Below are 26,189 nucleotides of genomic sequence, written 5' to 3'. Positions count from 1 at the left end.
CAAGAGATCGTCAAAAGTCTCAGTGGTGGTGTTGTAAGAGGGAGATTCAAGCAGCATTTGTGAACATGTGCAGAGTATAGATTGTTTTTGAAAGGCCTGGCGATTGCGCTTGCTGCAAATTTTATTACTATCTGGCGGAGTGATTTACTTTTCTAGGACTGCACATAATGTGATATGACAATTATAACATTTTTACGTTGAGATAAGTTAAAAAAGTTTCATCCTATGGAATACTGTACCTAGTTCAACAGAGCACGCTACTCCGCAACATCCCCTCCCCTCCCAACCGCATGATTTCAGCCACAGGCAAACAAACATCGGTCCCGGCGTCGAAAACTGCCCGACTTGCGACGGAAAAGTAAAGTACCGGATACAAATATTGACTCGTGCTGAGAGTGACGATGGCTTCATCTTCAGCTTCATCGAATTCGAATCCCATCGACCCAAGGCTCAGAGACACAGCTGCTTCAGCAGGTGCGTTTGCGCAGCGCGTGGCAAACAACCTCCCAACTCCAATTGCAGCTCATCCTCCACCTTCGAGATCTACTGCAACCGGCCCACCGCATCAACAGTATCCTGCGGCTTTCCAACCATCACCTCGTCCAATCTCTTATCTTCCCCATACCCCTCAGTCGGGTGAAAATGCGGGATCAGACCACGATGGGGGACCTGACGACCCAAAGCGATCGCGCGCCTGTGAGGCATGTCGCGGATTGAAAGTCCGGTAATTTACTGCTCGATCCACTTGCGATGACCATTGCTAATTGCTCGAAGATGTGAGCTAGATCCTAATAATCCTCAAGGTGACTGCAAGAGATGCGCAAAAGCTGGTCGTACATGCATTATCACTGTTCCGAGTCGCAAGAGGCAGAAGAAGACGGACAGTCGCGTTGCAGAGCTTGAGAAGAAAATTGATGCATTGACCGAGTCGCTGAAAGCAAAGTCCGCTCGGAATAGCGATGCCGATGAGAATCAAGGGAGCTTCGCCCAAGCCCGGCCAAATCCATATCAACAAGTCACCAATGGCGGTTATAACTCTCCGTTTGCAAGTCACCCAGAGGCTCGAACGAACTCAACCGAATGGTCTTCATACTCCAAGGCGCCAGAGTTCGAGACGAAAAAATCATCTGCCCCTCCAATGGTCATGGCTGGACAGAAGCGCAAGCATGCAGACAGCCCACATTTCCCCAATTCTCCCGTGCCCACTCCTAGGGCACCAGTCGATGGAGGAAAACAGCAATACGCTGCTAGTGAGCTAGGAGGAGCAACAGTGCCAGTGAGGAAGGCGCAGACACATGAATATGCAGATGTGGTGGATAGAGGTCTTTTAACCTCCGAGATGGCAAATGTAATGTTCATGTGCTATGTCGAACGCATGGCACCGCACATGCCTGCTGTCGTCTTCCCAGAGGGTACAACATCAGCAGAAGTTCGTAAGACGAAGCCTACCCTTTTCCTCGCCATTCTTGCCTCCAGCGCTGGTATGAACTATCCCGAGCTTCAACGCACCCTAACAAAAGAGGTCATGAACATATATGCAGAGCGCATCATTGTTAATGGGGAGAAGACCATAGAGTTGATACAAGCCCTCCACATTAGCACTTTGTGGTATTGGCCCCCGGAACACTTCGAGGAGCTGAAATTCTACCAACTCATCCATATTGCTGCTGTCATGGCTATTGATGTTGGTATGGGCAAGAAGTCAAAAGTCAATAAGGGCAAACTTGCTGGCGGTCTGTGGAGAGACCATCCATGGCGGCGGACACCATACCCTGACCCCGAAAGCCCAGAAGCAAGACGATCTTGGATGGTTTGTTATTTCCTATGTTGCAACGCCTCCATGGGCCTTCGTCGACCAAACCTGATCCGTTGGGCGCCTTTCATGGAAAACTGCCTAGAATTCTTTGAAACATCCCCCGATACTCTTGCTTCCGACAAACTTCTATGTGAATGGGTGCGCAATCAACATATCTCTGAGGAAATCGGTGCTCAGTTTGCTATGGATGACCCGACTGCTGTTGTCAGCATTGCAGACTCGAAGGTTCAATTTGCTCTGAAAGGCTTTGAGAGAGACCTAGAAAAGTGGCATGGTCATATACCAAATGAAGCCAGATGCGGTATGCATTTTTCCAAACGTTTCAATTGAAAACCTGCTAACTTGCCTAGCCCCGTTACAAATAGCCCATCATGTGGTCAATCTATATATGCATGAAGTCGCTTTGCATGTTGATCACAATGTCGACGAATTCAAACCACCCTTCACAGAGGACGTTTTTCGCGGAGATGCAGTTCACGCTACTGATGCTCTCACTGCAGTTCAGATCAGTGCATTGTCTAGCTGTTTGACAGCCATTGATGGTATCTTCGAGACATTTCTTCGGTTCAATGTTGAAACTATTCGTTGTCTCCCAATCTTCAACTTTATTCGGGTTGCCTATGCTGTCGTTGTTCTTATCAAGATGTACTTCGCGGCAACAACGCCCAACTCTGAATTAGGAAAGGTAATCGACAAAGACAACATGAAGGTTGAGCAGTATTTGGATGATTTAGTTGAGGTTTTCAGAGCCGCTGCGGCGGACGAGAAGTCCCGACCTGCTGCCAAATTCTTCATGGTTCTTATCATGTTGAAGACCTGGTTTCATCGGCAACGAGAAGGCAAAGTTGCACATCTTTCGTCGCCTCCTCGCTTAGCATCTACCCTCCTGACAGAAACGGCTCCAGAAACACCTGGTGATGCCATCCCTCGCCAGAAAGGAAAAGCGGTGCAAAAGAATGGGCAACAATCGTTCAGCCCTACGAATACGCCACTTCAACTCCTTAGTGAAGTTGCAACCGGCAATTCAAGAGGTCAGGCTGATAATGGTAGCCAGTATCCCGGGGGTCTCAACGAATGGCAACAACCCGGCCAAGGCTTTGATATGAACCAGTTCAACATGCCACCAGGCTACATGGCAATGCCCCCGAATTTTGATCCGAGCTTAGGCCTAGATATGGGTTACACGATGGGTGATAACTTCGAGCAAGCCATCGGCATGTCGCTCGGCGTGGGAGACTTCGGATACGATGATTCTTTCTTGGGGCATCTTATGGACGCCAATGGAGCAGGTTTCGACGGATTTTCGAGTTGAGGCTGTCGTTTCGATGCTCTCTATACTCTAGAAGCTCTTTTTCTCAAGATTACTGCAGTCTGGCGTTTACAGACAAACATTTGGGGGGTTTCGCAAAACTGGCGATCACATAACTGGACTTCTTTGGTCTCAAGGGGTTAGGAGTATGGTTTGTAGTTAATGAACTGACATAGCTAGCCAGGGTTTGGAACTTATGATATAGTTAGAACTTGAATTTCATCGAAGATGAACTTATATTCAGGGCCTCTAAGGAAATTGTGATGATGATATCTTCGATTCAAATTGTCTCATATCACTAATGATCAAAATCCAGAACTTGAACTAATAACTGAAATCTCTTCCAAAGCAAATCCAAACTAAAAGAAGGGCCGGACCCCACAATCTCAGTATCCTAAATATGTAACGGAAGCGCCCGAAAAGCAATGAATGCTCTATTGTATCGAATGAAAATTTATGTCTCTCTGCCGCGGCGCGCCGATGGCTGGGCTGGGCTGTCATTGAAGACGCTACTGCACGACCGGGTTTCTTTTTCACTCCCCGCTAGCGGCAGAGCAGATCTTTATCTTTGCTTTGGACTTGTGGAATACTTGATAAGCTGAATATGGATACGGACGTTCGGATTTTCTTGTATACTTGAAGTCTCTTCTCCTGCTGTGTACATTTTGTACTTTTCATTCATACACCAAATAATAACTCTGGTGCTGTTCAATTGCTGTTGAGTTTCATCTCAGTGAGCTCAGTGAGACGAGCACTGACGCCATTACCCCGCCACCAGCTACTTAGTGGTTCTGCTATAGATAAGTGCTTTGTGGAGGTTGCACTCAAATATTTCTCGCACGCACTGTATAACCATCTTGACACTCGCCAATAGCGAATCGACAGAAGCATGTCGCTATTACAGAGGGTTACTTCCAATGAGACGCTGTCTCCGGAGAGGGGGAGATCGCCCACGAGCTCTCATTCTCACAGAGATCGCAAGCTGAGCTTCAGTCCGCTGCCTGGATCCTGGGTCGCGCCTGCTGTGGAAGACAACGTACAGCAGGCTATTGGAGCTTTCGAGGTGCCTAAGAGCAAGAGGATTCGTGAGTCTTTCCCGGAGTGTTTTTTTCTTTTCAATTAGTTGGGAAGTTGGAGCAGGCACAATTTACAAATACTAACAGTGCTTCTCCCACAGTACAAGTCTTCGCCGCAGTAATCTACTGCCTGTTCGCCGCCGGAATCGTTTTCGGATATGCAGCAATCAAGCCCGTCCTGATCCGCGAACACGTATACCGGAATCTCTGCACGAAAGAAGAATTAGAAGAGGGTGTACGGACATGTTACGACCAGGAAATACACCTGAATTTGATGTTCACGGTCGCAGCTGTGGGCACAAATGTCGCAGCTCTACCTATTGGAGCAATTTTGGATACTCTTGGACCTAGAGTTTGTGGAATCATTGGGAGCTTTTTGCTCGCGATTGGAGCTGTGCTTTTTGCTTTTGCATCGGAAGTAAAGTTCGATGCTTATATTCCTGGCTATCTATTCTTGGCTCTGGGAGGTCCATTTGTGTTCATTTCCTCATTTCAACTTTCGAATACGTTTCCCAAACACTCTGGACTTATCCTGGCACTCCTCACTGGAGCTTTTGACTCGTCGTCAGCAGTATTCTTGATTTATCGCATGATCTACCAGTGGAGCAACGGCTCCTTTTTCCCGAAGAAATTCTTTTTGGCCTACCTGGTTGTTCCGCTCCTTATCCTCATCGTGCAGATACTCCTCATGCCCAAAGCTTCTTACAAGACTGTCGGTGAGCTTGTAAAACAGGTCGAAGATGCAGATACCAACTACGATGACCAAGTGGACGAACACACAGCTCTGCTGCAAGACGAAAGACGGCAGGATCGCCAATCCGTCGTTTCCGAGATCACAGATCTTTTAGGCTCAAAATCAGGAGGAAAGCAAATCCAGCAGGAGGAGCGCAAGCAGGCCATTTCTGGTGTCTGGGGTGCAATGCACGGAAAGACTGTAACGCAACAGATTCTCTCACCCTGGTTTCTCCTCATCACCCTATTCACCGTTATTCAAATGACCCGCATCAATTTCTTCGTTGCGACCATCCGACCCCAATACGAATATCTGCTTTCATCCTACGATAAAGCAGTAGAGATCAACACCTTCTTCGACATCGCTCTTCCACTTGGAGGAATCCTTTCTATCCCCTTCATTGGATTAGTATTAGACAACACAAGCACGTTCTTCGTCCTCAGCGCTCTCGTAACAATTGCTACTACTATTGGCGTACTAGGCTGCCTACCATATACTTGGGCAGCATACGCCAACATATCACTCTTCGTCCTCTATCGACCCTTCTACTACACCGCAGTATCAGACTACTCGGCCAAAGTTTTCGGCTTCCGCACCTTCGGCACAGTCTACGGACTCATCATCTGCCTCGCTGGCCTATTCAATTTCAGCCAAAGCGGCCTAGATGCACTGCTTCATAAAGTATTCAATGGGAATCCACTCCCCGTTAATCTTATCTTGCTAGGCAGTGCGTTGGTGGTGGGTATTGCTCTCTGTGTCTTTGTAGGGGTGAAGGCGTATAGGTTTGAGAGGTTAGGGCTGGAGCAGGAAGCTGAGGCTGCTAGCGAGGTCATTATGCCAGGCGCAGAGATCCCGGAGCGTCTTTGATCTATCTTATACCGTTAGGAAGTATGGATCTTGAAATTAATTCCAGATAAGATCTGTTTGGCATAGGAAGCACGGAGTTATGTTTATTTAGGTTGGGCAAAACTTTTGGGCATGGAATTTTGGATGGTAATATGATACCTTGCTTGCGTCTTGTATATACCTTATGTAATTACATTTAAACATAAAAGTATAGCTAGCGTCGAACAGTTGAAGTTGAAATATGCTAAATCTTTCTCGATTTTGATTTTAGGGTATCACCTATGTAGTACGGGACTCAGGAGTCTAGAAGAAGCGAACATCAGAAACAGCATGATACTATTAAGTTATTCATCATAAGAATGTGCTCTCCTTGTCTGAGCAAAAGACAAAATGAATAATAATATGATAACTTTGAATGATATATTAAGCGAACAAGAGAGAATAGGGGCCACGAAATGGAATGTGTTTCAAATCTGTGATCTGTCCCGGACCGATAAGGATAAAGATGAATGTAATAGATGTTAAAGAGGTTTAAGGTATCATAACTTATACAAGTGACTTCAGGGATTGAAACTGCGACCCTTTGATAATGGTAAGATCTTAGTATCATGTGATCTTAGTACTAGCGAGAGTGTCATTTTCTTGACCATCCCATCCATCCTTGTGATCTCCTCGTCTTTACTGTCAAGTCAACCAACCACATATTTGGCAACGACTGGCCTGAATCTGCCGTTTTATCTATCTTTGGCCAACATGCAGGTAGTCCATTCTTGGGAGCTGATCCAAAAAGCGGGACAACCACACTCGACAATCCGCGTCAGAAACTTGCAGACGTCGCTTGTGATCGGTAGAGACGCATGGGGAAGGGAAGGGAAGGCTCAACCTGTTTTGATATCTGCTTCTGTTTCTCTTCGAGAACCTTTCCAATCAGCCTCAAATGAAGACGCCGTCACGGGAAGTACGGTCCACTACGGAATTCTAAGTAAAAGAATATTGGACTCTTGCAAGCGTTTCTCGAAGATCGAACATGGGAGGACCCCGATAATTTTGTCCGAACTTGCTCAAAAGATCGAACATGGACTCACCCGTGAGCAAGTTGCTAGCAGCGGCCTCACGCCAGCTCCTGCACTTCTTCCTTCCTCGATCGTGAAGCTCTTGGAAATCAAAATCATGTTACCTAAAGCATCGCTCTTAGGCGAAGGCGTTAGTTTAACGGATTTATCATTGTACGCTCACTCTGAAGAAGACCGCGGGTCTGCTGAGAAAGCTTATGTCTTGACCCTCCACGACCTCAAGATCCCCACCTTGATTGGTGTCAACCTGAACGAGCGGCTCTCCAAGCAGCTTGTTGTGGCAACTATCAAAATAGATGGCTTCTATCCTAATAAATCTAACTTTTATCATGTGCTGGAAGAGATTGTGGTCAAGGTAAGTTACTTTGGATGTTACATCTGCACGAGCTAACAGTGCGATAGACGATCGAAGAGTCTTCTTTCCAGACCTTGGAGGCTCTTGCTATGCATGTTGGCGAGAGGATTATGAAGTACTTCATCTTTCCAATCGTCACACCCGGCATAGATCCTCGGATCACCATCTCTCTCGAGAAGCCTACAGCTGTCACTTTTGCGGATGCACCTGTAGTCGAAATAACACTTGAAACGAATCCGGGTCTGAATCCAACGATAGAGCCAATGCGGCGCAATGCAATCAATACACCACATCCTCTCTTCCCACTGAAAGGACGGTTGGATGAATGGATTGCATCAAATGATGTTATTATAGAAAGTCCTACAGGGCTTGGACCGTAGTACTTTCAAGACTTGGACCTGGAGGCGCGAAAACTATCATGTAGAGGCAACTGGGTTGCAGAAAAGGCCATGAGAAGGTGACGGAACCACGGATTTCTCACTATATTACAAAATTAGAGGACGGGGTTATTGTGGCTCGACCGAACGCTTTGAAAACCGTCGGTATTGAGCTCCTTAAGTACGTCCTAAGTCAATACTTGGCTTCCACGGGCTATGAGTGAGCTTCCAAGCAATCGGTTTACTCCTAAAGACTACCTCCCATTCACCTGGTCTCGACTGATCTTGGGGTTTGAATTACATAGTCAATCTCTACAAGTCCCACGGAAAGCTCCAACGAAATTCTTCAACTAGGACACTCGAGTCTATTTTTAAGCTTCCTACCTACCCCCTCTAGATCCTAAGAGCCACAGCCATGTCTGATATCATGAACACCAAAGGTCTATACACACAACCCGCTACACGCTTCATGAGCCAGCCACCCCAGCCCGCCAGACTCCTCAATAACCCCCTAATACCTAGTGCGACCACTATAGCGCAACGAATCCAGTCCTACGCTTCTTCGAAACAGCCCACAGACCTAACCACGCTCTCCCACCTCCTCAAAAACTTCTCCACCTACGGTTCTAAACTCCTGCGTCTCGGCCGCGGTTCGACTCCATCCATCACCTACGACATATCTCTCACCCCCCTCTTCTCAGACTCCCTTAACGATTCCTCTTCGTCACACTCAAACTCGCATTCAGCCTGCGCTCAAAAAATTCTCCTTAGACACTTGAGTCTATACACCCCCTCAACCAAAACCTGCACTACGGCAACCGGTATCCCCCTCGGCCGGCTCCTCCTCAACAGTATCCCAACCCACTGGATCATCTTCGTCGCGCACACGAACGTGCTTGCGCTCCGCGCTGACAGGATAGCCGAGGAGGAGGTGGAGCAGTTGTGCGTAGTGCTGCATGGAGCAAATGGACTGGGGGAGTGTATCTGTGCCTGGAGGTTTAGGTGGAGGAGGGGCGATGGGGATACGGATACGGATGCATTTGGGGGTGAGGAGGCCCTAGTTCTTTATCTTGGGGATGTGGGGTTTCTTGTAGCGGCGCAAAGAGGGGAGAGGAGGGTGCTGGAGTGGAAGGTCTTGCGGGGCGTGGAGGCGTGGACTAGTGTGCATGTAGATGCAGATATGGATGCGGAGAAGGAGAAGGGAATGAAGGGGTTGGGGTGTTGAGTTGTGTGTTTGGATTTATGGGATACATGAAGTACTACTAGTTATAGGATCTAAGAGCTAGAGACTTTGGATGCTTTGATGGAGAAATGGTAATGAATCAAGAGACATTTTACATTAAATTTGTGACTGGCAGACTGACTTCAACACGTGCAAAGGTTCAAAAGGATTGAGCCAGATGTGCTCACGATTCATGCCCAATGGACCAGTAGTGATGTAAAAGTGCTCTAGTGTCGAAGCACTACTCTGGAATTCATAGTTAGGATATATTGAGTAATTCGAGCTACAGTACCTTCCGGTCATCCTAACTTGACTACCCCGATGGATCGATATATTGACGCCTGGCGTCCTCGTTGCATAGGACACACTACGAGTCCTTATTTCAGTCCCAGAAAGCTTTCCCAGTTCCCTTCCCTCCAAAAACAGAACCCGAAACACCACGCTAAAGTTCAAATTCCTTGATAACCAATTTCCCTGCCCTATTTCTTCATACTCTTGGTACAATCAGGGCATATCCAGGTCCCAATCGGCTCGCTCTTGAGGCTAACACAGCTCCAATGAAACCATTCGAAGGGACAGCTATCATTATCGCACGCCACCATGTCTCCGAAACTGACGTTCTGACATGAGCAATATTTCTTGTCGTCTGCACCTTCATCATCATCTAGATCGAGCATTTCCTCATCTCCATCACCATGCCGACCGCCGGGAGGAGTAACAGCCTCATCGTCATCTTCTCCGGTACCGGACTCGGCGTCGCTGAGCTCGCTGTCGTTGGTGGAAGATGGGGAGTTCTTGTTGGCGCGCTTTAGCCTGCTAAGACCGGATTTCGCGGGCTTGCCTTTCCGCAGTACCCCGCTTTGTCTGCTCCCTGCAGGCGCTGCTTTCTTCGTGGCGACGGTCTTTTGTGACGAGCGAGGGCCGGCGCTGCCGGCTCTACCTCCGGATGGCGTTCCTGCTCTCGGTGTGCCTGGAGTCATCGACGAGTGGCGGGCTAGACCGCTGGGTGGTAGAGGTCCAAGTCCTCCTGTCAGGCGTTGTCTTTTGCTTGCAGCACCAAGTGAAGACTCTCTCGCCGGTCGGCTCTGTAGTATTGCCGCAGCTGGTGTAGCAGGGGCGGAATGTGTGGCTTGGCCGGTTGACTGGCGGGCTTGAGCTACGGCAGTAGGACGGACTGGGTACTGGTTCGGGTGTCGAGTATGTGGTATGGAAGGTGGGTTGGCGATGGTGTTTAAAGGCATTGGGACGGTGCTGGGCTCTGGGCGAGCAATAACTATCGGATTTTGAGGTTGAGGTTTCAAGAGGGAAGGTAGATCTGGATCGTTCGATAGCTCCCCTCTATCTTGGAGAGCTTTGATGTGGCCATCAAGGTACCGAACGTGTTTGTCGACGATGAGCTGGGTCTTGGTGGCCAACGTGATCTTCTCGTCGCTGAGGATCTTCGCCTTGTCGTAGTTCTCATTGATGACCTTGCGCAACTGGTCTTCCTTGGGGTTCACAACAGTAGTGCCGTTATCTCCTATCCATTTCTGGATCTTGTTATCGTTTCTAGTGATGATGCGCAGACACTCCTGCATCTGGCGGTCCTTCTCAGTTATCTCCTCCTGCATAAAGGCGACCTCGTTCGGCAGGTTCGCGGCTCGGTTGATAAATTCTTCGAGGGTGGCGGCGGCGTCCAGATGCTCGATTGGAGGGGGCATGATGTTGATGTTCTTGTTGAAATCGATGGAAAGGTCGTCTCTGGGCATGATTGTTAATGGCTTTGCGCCACGGATACATACGAACGCGGAATGCAGGAAGACAGAGATAGAGACGGAGACAGAGCTGGATGAATCTACAATGCAATGGTCGCAAGTCGCATGGTATGCTCACCTGTTGTACGCGGTACTTCGTAACAATAAAATTTGTCTCCCCGCCTTTTCTATTCGCAGCCGTGCTCAGATAAGGGATGGTGCTGAAAAGTGTGAAATTGGGGGGCAGGGTATGGAGTAAGGAAGGGGAAGAATGCACGACACGATCGCGACGCGAGTATGTGACGAATGAACGACGCTTGAGCTGGGGCTACCATGAGAAGTTCAGCCTCGCCACTTATCGCCTTAGCGCCGCGTTTAACCTTCTTGATTGTCGCCAGCTTTAAGCCGCATCGTGGGATGCGTCAACATCCTCTTCACTTTAATCCTCAGCCTTTCCCTCTGGCTTGCATATACTTATTTTTATATGAAAAGCTCAAACTGAAATTGCACTTCCTTTAAGTCTGATTGGTAGTACTATCTCCCCAGACTAAACTTTTTATGGACTTTGCGACACGCTCCAAAACCTTGAAAATGGCCACATGAAGTACATTTCCCTTCCACCAGCTTCCGGCCTCCCGACGCAAAGTACTCTCTCTCACTATCCTATTCACCACAGAACTACATTTCCATCTTAATCTCAATCATCGCTGGAGCTTGTCAAGACCGAACATTACCCACATTCCTCCCCAACCACTGCGAAGTTTCTCACATTCGAGGCCTCGAATTCGACCACCCCCACGATTATTGCATATACGCGAGCGCTACTGGCTACAAGCCCTTTCTTACGAACATGGTGCTCTCTTCAAGCGGTATCGTCGAAGAGTACTGGCAACCGCTCACCCAACAGTCAGATTCTCATAACGCAACATTACTTTCGAAGGTCGTAAACGAGATACAGGAGAATGACATAACAAGGCCGAAAGGATATACGGTATCATGGCATTCAAATCCCGAGATCGAAAAACATCACTTTGGGCATGCCCACCCCATGAAACCATGGCGACTCACCTTGGCCAAAGGCCTGATCATGGCTTATGGGATGCACGCTGCCATGGACACCTACGTCTCGCGGCCTGCTACGAAAGAAGAGCTGGAGGACTTCCACAGCGAAGAGTATCTTGACTATCTCAAATCCGCACTGGTAACAGTTCCTGATGACAACGAAATAAAGGATTTCAATCTTGGTAATACCGATTGCCCTATTTTCGAAGGGCTGTTCAACTATTGCTCCATGTATTCCGGGGCCTCCATTGATGCGGCGCGGAAACTTTGCAACAACGAGTCAGATATTGCAATTAATTGGTCAGGCGGTCTACATCACGCTAAGAAAGCTGAAGCGTCAGGCTTCTGTTATGTGAATGATATTGTCCTGGCGATAGTACAACTTTTACGGAAACATCCCAGGGTTCTCTATATCGATATCGATGTCCATCACGGAGATGGTGTGGAGGAAGCGTTCTGGTCAACAGATCGGGTATTGACTCTGTCAATTCACAAGTACGACGGGATGAACTTCTTCCCAGGAACTGGTGACCTGGATAGGACCGGGCCAGACAGCGAGGAAAATCCCGGCGCGCACCATGCCATCAATGTCCCTCTCTCCGATGGGATTGGCGACCAACAATACGTATGGCTCTTCAAGACAATCGTGGGAATGTGTGTCCAGCGTTTCCAGCCCACCGCTATTGTCCTGCAGTGCGGCGCGGACTCGCTTGCTGGAGATCGGCTGGGAAGGTTTAATGTACAAGTGCAAGGTCACGGGGCATGTGTTACGTATTGCAAGTCTTTGGGTATCCCGCTCCTACTTGTTGGTGGAGGAGGATATACCCCTCGTAACGTAGCACGCGCATGGGCACATGAAACCAGCATCGCCATAGGCTGTGATGGGAAGCTCAACCCGATCATTCCACAACATACACCATATCGATCTCATTTCCGCCATGAGACCATCTTCCCCACGCTAGAAGAGATTCTCGGAGACCCCCGTGGGAACAAAAATACCGACAAGAAGATTCGAGAAATTGTATCTTCGATTACCGAACAACTGCGATTTGTCAACAGTGCTCCAAGTGTACAAAGCCAGAGCATACCACCTGATCTGTGTGCATGGAAGGATTCTGTTGATGACGAGCTCAGGGAGATGAGAGAAGCGACTGATGGTCAACTCAGACGAGAGAGAGAGATGGGCTTAGGGGTGCCAATGGAGTTTTGATCTGTTGGGCAATATATCATGAGTTTTGCATGAGCGAGGCGTCTGGTGGCGGTCCTGGGCTTAAATTACGGCGTTTATCATGGCTCGAAAAACGTACTTGTAGCTTCAGAGGTCGCAAATGTACAAAAAGTTGACTCTATTGTACTTTCCTGGAATCCACGTATGGAACCGAGTGCTTCTATCAATATTTACCGTGCAAGCTCCGAATCTGTTCTATGATCTAAACCGCGCAAACTCCATGCTGGTTCTAATTCAAATCCTGCCCCATATTGACAATCTAGCAGACGCCCGCAATATGGCTCATTCTAGTCTATTAACCACCTAAAAGACCCTCAAAGCAATCAAAAGTCATCACTCGCTCCCAACCGCCTGCGTCTCAACCTTCTGGCTGAGCGGCACATCCCCATTCGTAACCTCCTTCACAAACTCCGGATCCGGATCAAACAACATGACATGGAAATGCTCCACCGCATGAACGCTCTTCAACGTCTTCCAATTCTTAAACCAGATGACCTATCACACCAACACAAAAGTTTTCATCAGCACCTTTCCTTATCTATATATAAACAAACAAGCAAACAAATAATACACACACGTGACAAATCAAATCAAATCAGATCCGAAACTTAAACTTAAACTTACATTCTCCCTCCCCACCCTATCCCGAAACCTCTTCCCCACAAACCCCTCAATTAACCCCCTCGCCTCCTCCGTCAAATCCCCCCGTCGCCTCATCATCCTCCAGCACAAACTTAGTCCAGACCACCAAATGCACAATGCGGCCATCAATCCCATACGGCCAATCATTACATAGCACCTTCACATCCGCCTCTTCCTCAAACGGTCTACTTCCCACAGCCTCTACAGGTTCAGTCCAGTGCAGGCGCTGCGAGAGTACGAAGTTCATAACGCTGCTATAGTCGCGCTTGAGGTTGAATATGTAGTGCAGATAGCGGCGTAGCTCGGAGGGCATGCGCTGGAAGACATCGAGGCGGTTGGCGGCGATGATGGCGCGTACTTCGGGCCAGGACAGGATGTGGTAGGAGGCGTCGGGCGTGCTGAGGATGGAGATGTCTTTTGGGTTTAGGTTTGCTAGGTAGGGGGGGCAGGTTTCTGTGCGTTGGGAGATGGGGATGTTGGTTTGCCAGTAGGGGATCTCGAGGGTGCTGCCCATGGTTGTGGGTGGGTTGTGTGGGATGGGATGGGGACTGAGGAAATGGATGGCTGGTTTGGATGTGCTGTATGGGATGATTATGGGAATCATATGTTAAGAGATATAGTTCTAGCTTGGACCCACTAAAGATGGAGGTTTGAGTGAATGAACCAAATCGGTGATATATAACTTACATATCAGATCTTGTAAACACAGCTTGCTCTTACTTGCGGATCTTCATGAAAAGTACACTCCAAAAGGAGATATCTCACTCGTTGAAGAGGAGGATTCAACCTAGTCAGGTGATAGAGACCGAATCATCCTGGATCCGGTCTTATCCAGGCTACCTATGGCATAACCCCGTTTCCATTTAGCTGGATGGGGTTTGTCTGATCCTTCACTACTTGTTCCCAAGGTTTTCAAGATTTGACGTTGAAAAGAAGCCAGCATACATCTTCAAAGTCGGTGTTGATTGGGATAATGCAGGCACTGTACAGTCCGTGACACAGCATTCTCCAGTGATAGACGTGCTGTGCTGTCCAGCCCAGCTTGCAGGTATTACCCTGGGCTACGAAGCATATACTCCGTATAGGTACGCATGGACTACGGAAATCTCGGAATTAATAAGTCCAAGATAATTAGTAAAGTCGACAGCCTTGCCATCGATGATCGATCGCCTCGCGCGATGTTGTACGTACTCCGTAGGCCCGTACAGTAGGGTGCAAGCAAGCGCTGCAAGCATTGACTATCGAGGTGCATTGCTTCTTTGGGACTACTTGGGCCTGATTCGTCTCCCTTTTCCTTTTCCTTTTCCTTTTCTTTTGCTTGAGCCTTGAGCCCCTTTTCTATTCTCTTCCCATGCTCGCCAATGCCCCTGAGCTACTTACTGTACGCTTTTCGGACTCAGGGGCTTCATCCGATCGATAGGTTACCGGCCTCAACACCAGGTACTGTAATTAGTGCCATGTTACAGATAAACAAGTATATCCAAAGGTCGTTACATGGTCCAATGATGTTACGTGCTTCCAATGCCCTGCAGAGAGAGCCTGTGCTTTCTTCTTCCCTTTCCCCTCCACTCCACTTCATGGCGTTGGAGAGTCGAGACCGTTACCGCCCCACCCGTAATTTCGGTGGTGAAAGCTCTGCGTGTCCGCTCCCCTTGCTATTATGATTAGCAGCACCAAGCAACAACGTTTGAACACCAATCTCGGTAATGGCGTGCATGCATAGCCCTCCTCCGGCGCACAAAACCTTGTTCTGAGCGTAGATTTTGCAAGAAACATCGTGGGAGGCGCGCCCATGGTGGGGAGGTGGCTACGAGTACTGTCAATTGATCTTTGGCAAGCCAATCCGGGTCATCGTCCCGATCCTATCTCCGTATTAATGGGTAACAAAGCATGGATACTGTACTGTAGCATGCACCCGCGCCCGTTTTATATGTAGACCTGTTTCCTGCTGTTGTTCGTGGAAACTTTTGGCTTCTTGTGTTGTTGTTGATGCTGCCTTTCGTTTCAATCCTTCATTCCCATCGAATATCCATCTATCTATCTTATCTATCTGATGTAGAGTTTTGACCAAGTCGCTCCTTCCCTCTATTCACATTCTTTAACCAAAAAGGCTTTGCCCTACGTACACTCGTTTTTTGAGCACGCGACCATTCACTTCACCACCTACCGGCCAGCAAAGATATCACTTTTGCGGGAGAAAAAGGAAGAGATAACATTTCCACGGTGTTATTATCTTCAAGTCTTGGATGAGGGTACTCTAATCTTCAACCTGCTCCGGCCCAACTCTCCTTTTGTATCTTCTTCAACACGCATGCCGCTCCTAAAACAATAAGAGTCAACGAATCAATCACAATGCCTCGAACCCCACGCCAACAAACCTTTGTCGGCCGGCCGTCCCCACTGGCACAGGTCTCCCTCACCAGACCCGTATCGCAAACCCCAGAGATGGGACTGGTGCGTGATCCCGCGTTCTGGAAGAGGTTCTCGGCCGCCGTGCACATTGCAGAAGAAGGAGGCGTGGTTGAACCGGAGCGCCCGCGCGGATCAAGGACGAATAGCAATAGTTCGGCGAATACCTTTACGGTCAAGGATGCGTATGCCTTCCTTTCCTGCACGAGCGTTGAGGGAAGATGGTGGGTATTGTAGCTAACGAAGCGAATAGAGACAACGACTGGCTACAGAAACAACACAAAGAAAAGCGCCGTTGCAGGATGATGTGCATCTCCATCACGCTGATGATCATCATTCTAGGGGTTGGGGGAGGGGTAGTAGCCTGGTGGTTTTTGAAGGGCCAGAAATGAGGGGAGGTGAAGAGAGTAAAATTAACGAGGATATGACAACGACACGTACATGGGCCGGTGGAATCCACGACGGGTTACGGTATTATAAGATAGACAATGCTCTGGCGAAGAAGCATCTACGAGTTTTGGGACGAGGACTCAATTGGTATCCATTGGAAGGATATGCATGAAGGGCGTGGGCGATAGAAGTCGGAATATGTATATCAGAATACTTTTGACTAAATGAAAGCTCCGTCACCAAAAAGCTCTTAGGACACTGGTTCGCGCTCCTTTGATTATCCATTACGACTGAGTATATATATCCCTTACACTCGTTCACAGGGGGTCATCATCTTCTAAGCCTCAGCTCCTATGAGACAAGTTGAGGACAGTCGCGAATAGTACCAGTGCATTTCTCTCCTCAGACTAGATCATAAAACCCCACATCCCTCTATCTGTTACATATCTTTGCATTTCGCAAACGCAAATCGTCTATCTTTTACAATATCCATAAGAGTACTCCCTTCTCGCCGCAAACAAATACACGAATCCAACCCGATCCAGCCCACTTCTCTCCCCCAGACATCTTCATTCCAACATCATAGCGTCCAGACAGCACGTACCTCATGTACTGCAACCCGCGCCATCCTAATATACCTATACTATAAGAAATCCTCGCTCGCTCGGAACTTCCACTTTCCGAGCCAAGACACGAAGCGCAACAAAAGAATTCTTCTGTACCTGCTATTTCTGTTTACGATACATCCGTACACATTCTTGAGTAAGAGGGCCAATTGGAGGTACATGTTTGTCGAGTAAAGTTTCCTCTTTTCATGGGGGAGGCGGAAAGTCATGGATCCGGATTATAGACGACCGGGTATGGAGTAAGCGAGGTAAGGTGGGATGGGGGGTTTTTTTATTGGGGGATAAGGGAGGGAGGGGTTGGTGTCGTGATTGTGCAAGGGGAAGCGCGGGGTCCTAGGCTATAGAGAAGAGGACAGGATCCTTATAAATGTGTATGGTACACCTATGGTCGTGGTGGTCTATCTAGTCCAGCTGCAATTGGAGGTCAAGGGGAAGAATTATTGGAAATACCATCCAAGAAGCAGAAAGCAGAGAAGCTGCAAAACTCCAATGTGAGATTGTCACATGTGTGCCAATGCCCTTCTACATTTTCTGGCATGTCACTCGACGGTGATACTCACGCATTAGTCTACTGTACTGCAGAGAGCCTATTTTGCCAAGCTCGCTTCACGTCCAAAGAATCGACCCGTTGTCGCTAAACGTTCTGATATCGAGTGGATTTTATCTGGATTGGTAGGTATCAGGGACGAGCGAGGAAGGAAGTACTTGATATTGGGGAGAAATGTCGTAACAAATGCTTTCAAGTCTAGCTGTTCTGATTATTTACTGCTATGGACTACTGGAACGATATTCATGCCTCATTGCCTTGTCAGGAACCCAATCCTTTGTGCTCATTGACCTACATCTGCCAGCTCGGATCCTTGCATTCGGATCTTCTCATTGCTTTCACCCAGATCTGTCTGGCCTCTGATCTATCCCCACATCCGCATGCCTCCCTCAACCAAGGATACCACTGCTGGTTTGCAATGAAGAAGCGTCGGCGAGGGACATCGGTGGAGGCAAATGAGAGGCCTAGGGCTGATATATTGAGGTCAAGTCGGCCCACCAAGGTCTATTCAAATGAATTTGAGCCTGGACTTGTCCTTTACGTGTATCTTCAGCAGTTTTGCTGGTATGGAAGACCTTGGCTACAAGATTGATCATAATTGATGGCGCCATCCTCACAATCTAACAACAGCTCACCCAGAGCTCACAGGCGGGATGATAGCAACCTCATCGCCCTCTTTTATGACAGGTTCGCTCGCACAGTCCTCGGGAATATCGACATATTCGAGATTGACAGTGACAAGACAGCTCGCTAGCACCTTGGCCTTCATCCCATTATACTTCTCGTCGAGTGTGTCGAACAGCTTCGAAAGTGGTAAGGGGGCAGGCAAACTTTCATTGTTCTTGGATGTGTATGAACTTGCAGATGCGAAATAGAGGATGGTGAAGTGACCAGCAGGAGCTTTGAGAGTAGGCATTTCGCAGGCTATCTATGATTCCAATCGTCAGCTTAATCCACAGCTGAAATGTTCGATTCAGAAGGGAGCTCAAAAACAATTATCAGAGATCTTGGTGTAGACCACATCTCATGGTCTGCAAGCAGACACATGATTCAGGTAATACATGCTATTTTTGTTCATCACGTAGAGTAGGAGCTTTGCGAAAGAATTGAGAATTTGCTACTTACTAGACAGACATTAAGAGTTGATGCGACGAGTTGTTTGACGGGTCTTGAAGACCGACAAGGACGAAGATGATTTCTCGTGCTTGGAGAAAAGAAATTCATGATTTTGATGGGAATTTTTGAAGCATGGGCACGGGCTTCTAAGAAGTCCAAGCTCATCGCGGTCCGACATTCTTCCAGAATCGCGATCGCGTCTCCCGAAATTTATTTTCGCTATGGCCAATTTGGTGATGACAAGACTGCGAGACCCCCCCGTCACCAATCTATCTTTTATCCCATACCTAGGCTATGTTGCAGACTTTCCAAGCTCGAAAGAAAGCGACCCAGTCCTTTGTTTGTTGGCAATGTCTAGCAAGAATCCATCAATCATCGAGTAGCACCCAAAGACCACGACATATTACTAGGACATTTAGAACGTCAAATGCAGAAGGTCATGACCCTAAAAGTCCAAAGCTGGTGTCCGGTTTCCGTCGATTTGTAATTATTTTCCATTCTACCATCTTCATTGTTTGACTAACATCTTCAGGCCCTGCCAGGGGACCCAGCTCCATCCCCTACCCCCCAAACTGACAGCAATATACGAGAGCGTTTCCGGGAATGGGAGATCGCCAACACTCAGTCTCACACACTCTTCACGCCGCTTCGAAGGGATGATACCTTTGGGGATGTTACAAATACCGAGCGGAATTATGATATACTAGTTGACATAGATTGTGACACGGAGAGCATCGACGAGGAGAAATATCAGCAATTGTTTGAACGAGATGAACTAGTTGATGTCGGGGTCAAACGGACGTTCTTACTTCCAGGAGATCTTGTAGAGCTGAGGTAGGCTCTCAACCAGATAAGTGTTTGTCAAATACCATAAGTGCTCACCTCGGATAGATTTTCAGGTGGTCGTTCCCAAGAGCTCGCCATTTACATTCGAGAGCTAGAATCTCAGGGCCAATTTTATACTGCGTCTGGTCGATGGGCACACCGACAAATGAGTCAACCAAAATTCTACGTACCTGGGTTTGTGCAGCCTAGTGAGCTCGAGGAATTGCTTCCGTACCTCCCAGAAACGGATGTTACAAAGGATATGGAAGACAAGCTGCAACAGTTTACAAAGTCTCTTCCACGGAATATTGGCAAGAACCTCCTGAAGAAGATGGACGACTTTAGGATGGATGCAGATAAGACCTATCTTGCTGCCGCTTCAGTGCTTGAAAATGCACACCAATACGTCTCAGAACATGGAACCTCGAGATATGCAACACTAGATCAAATAGCAGATGTTCTGTTAGATACTGTTGTGCCGAAAGATGAAAACGGCACTTACTCGAAGCCTGATCTCTATGCCGTTCACCGTGCTATTCTCAGCTCTGATATTGGCTTCCGAGTTCAGCCCAAAGGAACCCTTCGCTCAGGAGGGTCTTACGAAATTCTTTCTCAATTGGAAGTCAGCGAAATGGGCAGGGTTACCCAGTATATTAGAGCGTACGCCGATAGGATGACACCGACACCTGGAGCTATAAGAGCCTCTTGGGTACCACTCCTTAGCTTCTTCCAAAAGTGCCGGCGCTTAATAGATGAGTCGAGGTTACACCGTGAATTTACACCTCACGGTACTATAGGGCCTTGCACGCGGAATCAGGATGATGACAATCACTACCGATTGGGCACCCCCGGAGAAGAATTTACTGGTACGGATAGCCTATTTATCAAATTCATTGAGTCTTGGGCGTGCTTAGGCAACTTCAACAGTGGTTCAGCCATGAATGGCTTAGCCTCGTCGTTATTACGCTCCCTAGGACGTTATAACGATAGCGTTTTGGACCGAAAAGCGGGGTGGACTTTCTTACAGGAGATAGGCGCCATTCCACCCTGGGAATCTCGGCCTGCATATGAACTGCGACTGCCTTCAACTGGTGGTAGAAGGCTTACAACCGCAACATACCCGCCTTATCACGAGAATGCTTTTACTGAGGACAAACTTGTCGGCATTCGAAAAGATTGGGGAGAACTTCACGTCTTTTGTATTGATCAAGCCGATGCTCATGAAATCGATGACGGTATCTCTGTGGAAGCAACCGAGACGCCAGATGAGTATTGGGCACACATTCACGTCGCCGACCCATCATCCCTCTTAGATCTAAATTCTGAGTTGGTAAAGAATGCGGAGAGAATGGTCCAAAGCATTTATCACCCAGAACGTTTCATTTCCATGCTTCGACGAGACTTCGTTGAAAAGCACTCGAGTCTTGCACCAAACCGACCCTGTCTAACGTTCAGTGCCAGATTGAACCTGAGTGGGCAACTCTTAGAGTACAAACTGTCAGCTGGTATCATACAAAATGTGGTATACATCAGCCCCTCTGTCTTTGAAGGGGTCGCATCAGGGAGACCTGAAAGCTCTGAGACTGATGGAGTCGTGCGTATTGTAGGCTCAGGCTCTACCTCGGCAGCTCCTTCAAGAAGCATGACCTCAATTGAACAGCTTTCAGATGAACAGAAGAGGCAGTTGAAAATACTGCATCAAATTGGAATTACCAACGCAAAGAAGCTACATTCAAGAGGGGGCTTTAACCAGGGGCAAGCGAATTTAGACGTATCCGTTTATTTCGACGGCGCCCCGTGGAAGAAGCAGACCCCTCTCTGCAGCGTTCGTCATCATGGCGATCCAACCATCAAGCTGGTTATCCCGGAAGAGAAAAACCAACCCATGGGTGCTTTGGGATACATTATGCAGCTCGCGGGTGAAGTTTGCGCAAGGTGGTGCTCTGCTCGAGGCATCCCAATTCCGTATCGAGTCACTCCTGTCAATCCAGACAAACAAGATCCGGCGGAATACTTCTCCAAAGTCCTTCTCCCGTCTCGGAATAAGGAAGGTTTCGCACCATCAGATATTACACGAAAATATTTCAACTTGGTCGGTGCGGCTCAGCCATCGCTAACTCCTGGGCCACACATGACTGTCGGGGCAGAGATGCTCACCAAGTGCACGAGTCCACTGCGCAGATTCCCGGATCTCTTAGTACATGCGCAGATAGGTGCTACTCTGCTTGAAGAAGCCCGGCTGGGCAAGCCTCTCGTCGGCAACACAAACGACGATTTCCTTCCGTACAGTGCGGACCGAATTAGCGCTCTGCTGCCTCAAATCGATACTCGCGAGAGGTCGCTAAAGAAAGCCGAGTCAGATGCAAAGCGAGTATGGCTCAATCACTTTCTTGTACGTGCGTGGCGTTTCAAGCAGGCAGAGCTTCCGCCCACGTTGACTTTTTCCGTCAGAAGCATCGATGAGTACAATGGTATCATGGGAGGGAGCATCGCAGAATTTTTGACTAGAGGTCAATGCTCGATACCGGACTGGCTTGACGCTGATGATATTAAGCCTGATGATAAATTTGAGGTGGAGATTGCTGATGTCGATGTGTATTGTGACCGAATTTTACTTACGGCTCTTCGACGCGCAGAGCCTTCTAAGAGCGTGTAGCAGCAGCTATCTATTAATGGGATAATAGTTCCCAACTGTACAGTGCAATATCCATGTATCATATTTGTACACTAAGGCTCACGCGGAGCAAAACTACATAGGAATGCAAAACTTCATTTCCCCTCAAGAATACCATTATAAATACCCGCCTATGAGACAAAACAAACCACGTCACATATCACAACAAAAGCAACTCAACTACCACGCCCTTGCGATTGTTCTTTGCATCTTTTCTCATCTCACTATCTGAGGAAATACTCATACAAATTCCACAAAATGCACACACCAATAACCACCATCTCGCTTCTAGCGCTTTTCTCACTTGCTATAGCTCAAACATCAAGTAGGTCTGTAAGTATATCTATCTCTATTCGAGAAGAAAAGGGGTTAAGCTAGCTACTGCTTGCGGCAAAAGAAGTACCGCTCGCCCTGGCCGTCCTCCCTATACCATCCATCCACCTCAACCCGCTTCCCGAAATCCACTCCAGCACCTCCATGCCCATGCCCATTTTGACCCCCACATCCACATCCACATCCACATCCACACTCTCAACAAGCCCATCATACTTTTCGTCCGCCATATCCACAACTCCCTCACCCTCATCCTCATCCTCATCCTCAACCCCAATACCCTCCTCCACACCCACACCCCCATCGTCAACCACAATCTCAAGCCGACCAAGCAGCGGCATGTCGATCCTAAAGCACTAGCATGGGTTGCTGGTGCGGTGGGGATTTTTGTGCTTGCTTGAGTGAGTGAGTAGCTGCGTATCTAGGTAGGCAAAGGAAGGAGTAGGTCGGTTGGGTGGCATTTTTCTATTTTTGGGGTTGGCGTTTTTGGTGTAATTCGGAATTTGGGGGTTTGCTATCAATTGATTAATTCACTCGCTCGCTCTTTGAGCATACAGAAAGGTAATGACTATGACTTTGGATTGTCTTGAAGGGCTTTGGAGTTTAGAATATGTAGAGTGTCTTGAGTTACATATGCATTGGGTTGTACTGTCTCCAAAGCTCTCGATATATGCTAATGTAAAATGGGGTGGATGAATATAGGTTTCCAAAGGGAAGAAACGACAGCATCCAGTTCGTAAATGCGCTAGCTACTATGGACAGTCTAAATCGCACTTAAGCCCTATTTCTAAGTGTATATGAAATCTTTGATATACTTGATCCCGGGTTTCATCTTGACTAATGGAAACTGCGGATAAAATCAATGGCATTGGTTACTACGCCTATATGGGACGTAGAACTTTCCCCACGCTATGTATCTTAGAGAAAACGCCGGGAAAAGGATTCCAGCTGAGGAACATTGCAATGAAGAGTGTGGTAAGCAGCCCCGAAGTGATATATGACCAACTCTTACCGTTCAGTGGCGGCAGCCTAACTTTGTGCGACATCAGCGCCGATGCCAAATAAAATGTTGAACTTCCGAACACCGAGTTGTGACACGAGTGTTATTACTGATATTGTGACAGCCTCGAGAAAATATAACCGGACCCGATGTCAACCGCCCAAATCAAGTACCCCAGACGCCTCATCCACCTCCGCTTTTCAACAGCATCCCCACAAAAGCATGTAATTGTTCCCCTCATCATAGGTACGAGGAGCTTCCGCATCTGGAAGTGTACTGTTCTTCGGACCGACCGAGAGCTTTTCGGCATATAATGTTCGGGCTATAGAACGGGGTATGAAAGCGGCGGTCTGGGCGCAACAGGTGTTGGTCGAAGTCAGCACCTTAGGCCCCCCACTACCGCCTGGTGATAGATAATCTCCCCCACGAAGAAGTATTACGATAAAGAGAGACCTTGCAAGCAACGGCGGATAAGGTCCAATGAAATAAGGCAGACCTGAACGACCAGACCGTCATGGGGTGGTGCCATTGTAAGGTTTTTGGGAAGCAAATGAGTAGCAAGCGCATGCAGAAAAGCTTTGATAGAGGCTACTAAGACATACTACGGACTGGCTATCCATAAATATGCCAAAAATATTACATCCCCAAGTCAACGAGTATGAACTCTAGAGAAGTGCCAAATTATAGGTTCGAGTGTTGTGCACGTGATTATATCCTTTTCGATGGAGCAACTTGTCCCAGCAGGCGGGAAAACACATTAGGGCAAACTCACCGCTGTTTCCACACGGGATGGTGCTTCTTCTCTTTTTTCTTGGGAAAATCGGAAGTGATATAGCAAATCGTCAAGGGTGGGGACAACATCTGAGCTGATCAAAACGGGTAGCTGCAGATGCAGATACCCGTAAGACAAGGTATTTTCGTACACTCCGAAGCTCGAACAGCGGGGAACAAATTCTATCATTTTTTACCAGCTTGTCAAGGGCCTGGGAGAGGGTCACCTTGCTCCCCTGCCTCTGTTAGAACAAAATAAGTGAGGAGATTCGGCTGGGGAAGAATGAGACATTTGAAGAAAACAGTAGATTCTGTAACCCCCCTTCTCCCGCCGTGTGCCCACATGAGAATACTCGGCGGCGCGAAAAATATCAAGAGAGTATAGCTTTCTTTGAAGAGATATAGAACCTTGTTCTAAACTGCTTTCGTGATATAGCGATCGGTCTATGTCTTGCCTGATATAAAGAGAGAAATGAAGAAACTAAATACAGATTGCTCGTTCTCGTGCGACGTTTAAACATTTACACGTAAACTCAGTCAGTCCATTCCAGGCCAGTCCACTCCAAACCCCACGGTCACACCAACGTTCGCTTCCACGACACATTGCACCAGTTGTGATGGCTCCGAGAGGCTCCAGTACTAGGCAGGGTCTGGTTGGGTTGCCGTCCGATCCTCCCCTTCCCACTCCCCCTCGAGAGCGAAGAAGAATCTCTAGGCTAAGGAGTAAGGCTCAAGCCAAGGTAGGAAACTGGAGGTTTGACGACAGCAAGTGAGCGCGATGGCCGCCATTATTAATGACAGAGTAGCTGCAGCAGTAGCCTGCATGCACACCACGAGATGGGGGTCATCCTCCTGCAGGTGATGATGCAGCGGATAGGGTACGGTATGGGCCTTCGTATATGAATCCAGTGAAGGGATCCTCAGTGGCTGCATGCCAACGTGCGGAGCACGCCTTAGCGAGTTGCTGGGAGATAGAATAGATACCTAGCCTAGGTACATGTGGTAAAAATCAATTAATTGATGGAGACGATGAGTTTGAGGTAGAGTTTGTTGTCGTTGTATTATAGTATCGGCTAATAGAGTTGATGATAGAATAAGGGAGAGGAGAGGGGAGAGGGGAGAGGGGAGAGGGGAGAGAGAAGGACTGGGAGTACCTAGGTACCTGTACCTACACCTACCTACGTACCTACCTAACGACCAACGTTGAACTTCAAGCCCGTTCAACATCACCACTTCTAATTGATCCTCTCCCTCGTAATTCTCACACTTACTCCCTTCCTCATCACACACTCTCGCCTTCCTGTCATATTAACGTTCACATGCTAACAGGATAGCAATTGCTTCCTTTTCCTTTTCCTCTCCTCTTTCCGCTTTCCTCTTTCCTTTTTCCCTTTTCCTCTGGCCTTCCCTTCTTTCTCCGAACTGATTGCTACAATCAGCCACTGCTGGCATACGGTACTGTGCTGTACTGTAATTGAGCAAGCCCACCAATTGCACTCTTGCCGCATCACTCATCCCACGTTGCCTTGCTCAACAACACAACCCCCCACCCCACCCTACTGTACAATCACAATCAATCCATCCGAACAATCTACCTCTCTCCTTCACTTGTCGCTGGCTGCTGGCTGCTCAGGCATTCAAGGTCAAACCCAGCAAGTCAAGACTACTACTACACTACTCGCATCACTCGTACTGGCTGCGACTATTCGTAAACAATTTCAGTACTCTACTGTTCCTATCTACTCCGACCTTCGCATCTCTCCTCCCCTCCTCCCCTCCTCCCCTCGCACCTCGGCCGATTTCGTGTACAACACACCCTTCCAACCAAATCAAGACAGTCTTGGATCCTCGTCTTGTGCAGCATCGGCGGCACTATACAGCGCATTTACAACCGCTCCATATCCACCAACCCTCTCCTCTCCACTTCCAGATCGGCCGGCCCAGTCTTCGTTCGTGCTGCTTCCCGCATCGGTGCGTCGCCAATTGACCCCCCTGGTCGATTTCGTGCCCACCTATACAACCCCTC

At 48.1% G+C, this 26,189-nt stretch overlaps 9 protein-coding genes across 9 annotated transcripts; 6 read left to right on the top strand and 3 right to left on the bottom strand.

Moving 5' to 3' along the window:
• Positions 1-401: 401 nt before the first annotated feature.
• On the top strand, positions 402-3,128 carry WAR1_3 (Transcriptional regulator; the record flags this gene model as incomplete). Its single annotated transcript, XM_031145454.1, has 3 exons — positions 402-724; positions 775-2,117; positions 2,167-3,128. 3 exons carry the CDS (start codon positions 402-404, stop codon positions 3,126-3,128), a joined length of 2,628 nt encoding a protein of 875 aa, XP_031009166.1.
• An 886-nt stretch (positions 3,129-4,014) lies between these two features.
• FMP42 lies at positions 4,015-5,801 on the top strand (the record flags this gene model as incomplete). Its single annotated transcript, XM_031145453.1, has 2 exons — positions 4,015-4,210; positions 4,303-5,801. 2 exons carry the CDS (start codon positions 4,015-4,017, stop codon positions 5,799-5,801), a joined length of 1,695 nt encoding a protein of 564 aa, XP_031009169.1.
• A 732-nt stretch (positions 5,802-6,533) lies between these two features.
• Positions 6,534-7,588, top strand: fol1_0 (Folic acid synthesis protein; the record flags this gene model as incomplete). Its single annotated transcript, XM_031145452.1, has 2 exons — positions 6,534-7,208; positions 7,256-7,588. The coding sequence occupies 2 exons, from the start codon at positions 6,534-6,536 to the stop codon at positions 7,586-7,588; spliced, it is 1,008 nt and encodes a 335-aa protein (XP_031009168.1).
• Positions 7,589-9,286: 1,698 nt separating this feature from the next.
• YNG2 (Chromatin modification-related protein) lies at positions 9,287-10,555 on the bottom strand (the record flags this gene model as incomplete). Its single annotated transcript, XM_031145451.1, has 1 exon — positions 9,287-10,555. The coding sequence occupies one exon, from the start codon at positions 10,553-10,555 to the stop codon at positions 9,287-9,289; it is 1,269 nt and encodes a 422-aa protein (XP_031009249.1).
• Positions 10,556-11,390: 835 nt separating this feature from the next.
• HOS2 (putative histone deacetylase) lies at positions 11,391-12,812 on the top strand (the record flags this gene model as incomplete). Its single annotated transcript, XM_031145450.1, has 1 exon — positions 11,391-12,812. The coding sequence occupies one exon, from the start codon at positions 11,391-11,393 to the stop codon at positions 12,810-12,812; it is 1,422 nt and encodes a 473-aa protein (XP_031009250.1).
• A 351-nt stretch (positions 12,813-13,163) lies between these two features.
• Positions 13,164-13,986, bottom strand: GIG1_0 (N-acetylglucosamine-induced protein; the record flags this gene model as incomplete). Its single annotated transcript, XM_031145449.1, has 2 exons — positions 13,164-13,325; positions 13,510-13,986. 2 exons carry the CDS (start codon positions 13,984-13,986, stop codon positions 13,164-13,166), a joined length of 639 nt encoding a protein of 212 aa, XP_031009194.1.
• A 1,838-nt stretch (positions 13,987-15,824) lies between these two features.
• LHYA1_G000456 (uncharacterized protein) lies at positions 15,825-16,273 on the top strand (the record flags this gene model as incomplete). The annotated part of the gene is made up of 2 exons (XM_031145448.1): positions 15,825-16,066; positions 16,135-16,273. 2 exons carry the CDS (start codon positions 15,825-15,827, stop codon positions 16,271-16,273), a joined length of 381 nt encoding a protein of 126 aa, XP_031009195.1.
• Positions 16,274-17,735: 1,462 nt separating this feature from the next.
• cnxG (Molybdopterin synthase sulfur carrier subunit) lies at positions 17,736-18,360 on the bottom strand (the record flags this gene model as incomplete). Its single annotated transcript, XM_031145447.1, has 2 exons — positions 17,736-17,948; positions 18,091-18,360. The coding sequence occupies 2 exons, from the start codon at positions 18,358-18,360 to the stop codon at positions 17,736-17,738; spliced, it is 483 nt and encodes a 160-aa protein (XP_031009196.1).
• A 627-nt stretch (positions 18,361-18,987) lies between these two features.
• Positions 18,988-22,041, top strand: cyt-4 (Mitochondrial protein cyt-4; the record flags this gene model as incomplete). Its single annotated transcript, XM_031145446.1, has 3 exons — positions 18,988-19,029; positions 19,093-19,394; positions 19,452-22,041. The coding sequence occupies 3 exons, from the start codon at positions 18,988-18,990 to the stop codon at positions 22,039-22,041; spliced, it is 2,934 nt and encodes a 977-aa protein (XP_031009197.1).
• Positions 22,042-26,189: the final 4,148 nt, after the last annotated feature.

Source organism: Lachnellula hyalina (assembly GCF_007821495.1).
Source record: "Lachnellula hyalina strain CBS 185.66 chromosome Unknown contig00007, whole genome shotgun sequence".
NCBI lineage: Eukaryota > Fungi > Ascomycota > Leotiomycetes > Helotiales > Lachnaceae > Lachnellula > Lachnellula hyalina.
This window is presented reverse-complemented; position numbering and strand designations above follow the sequence as displayed.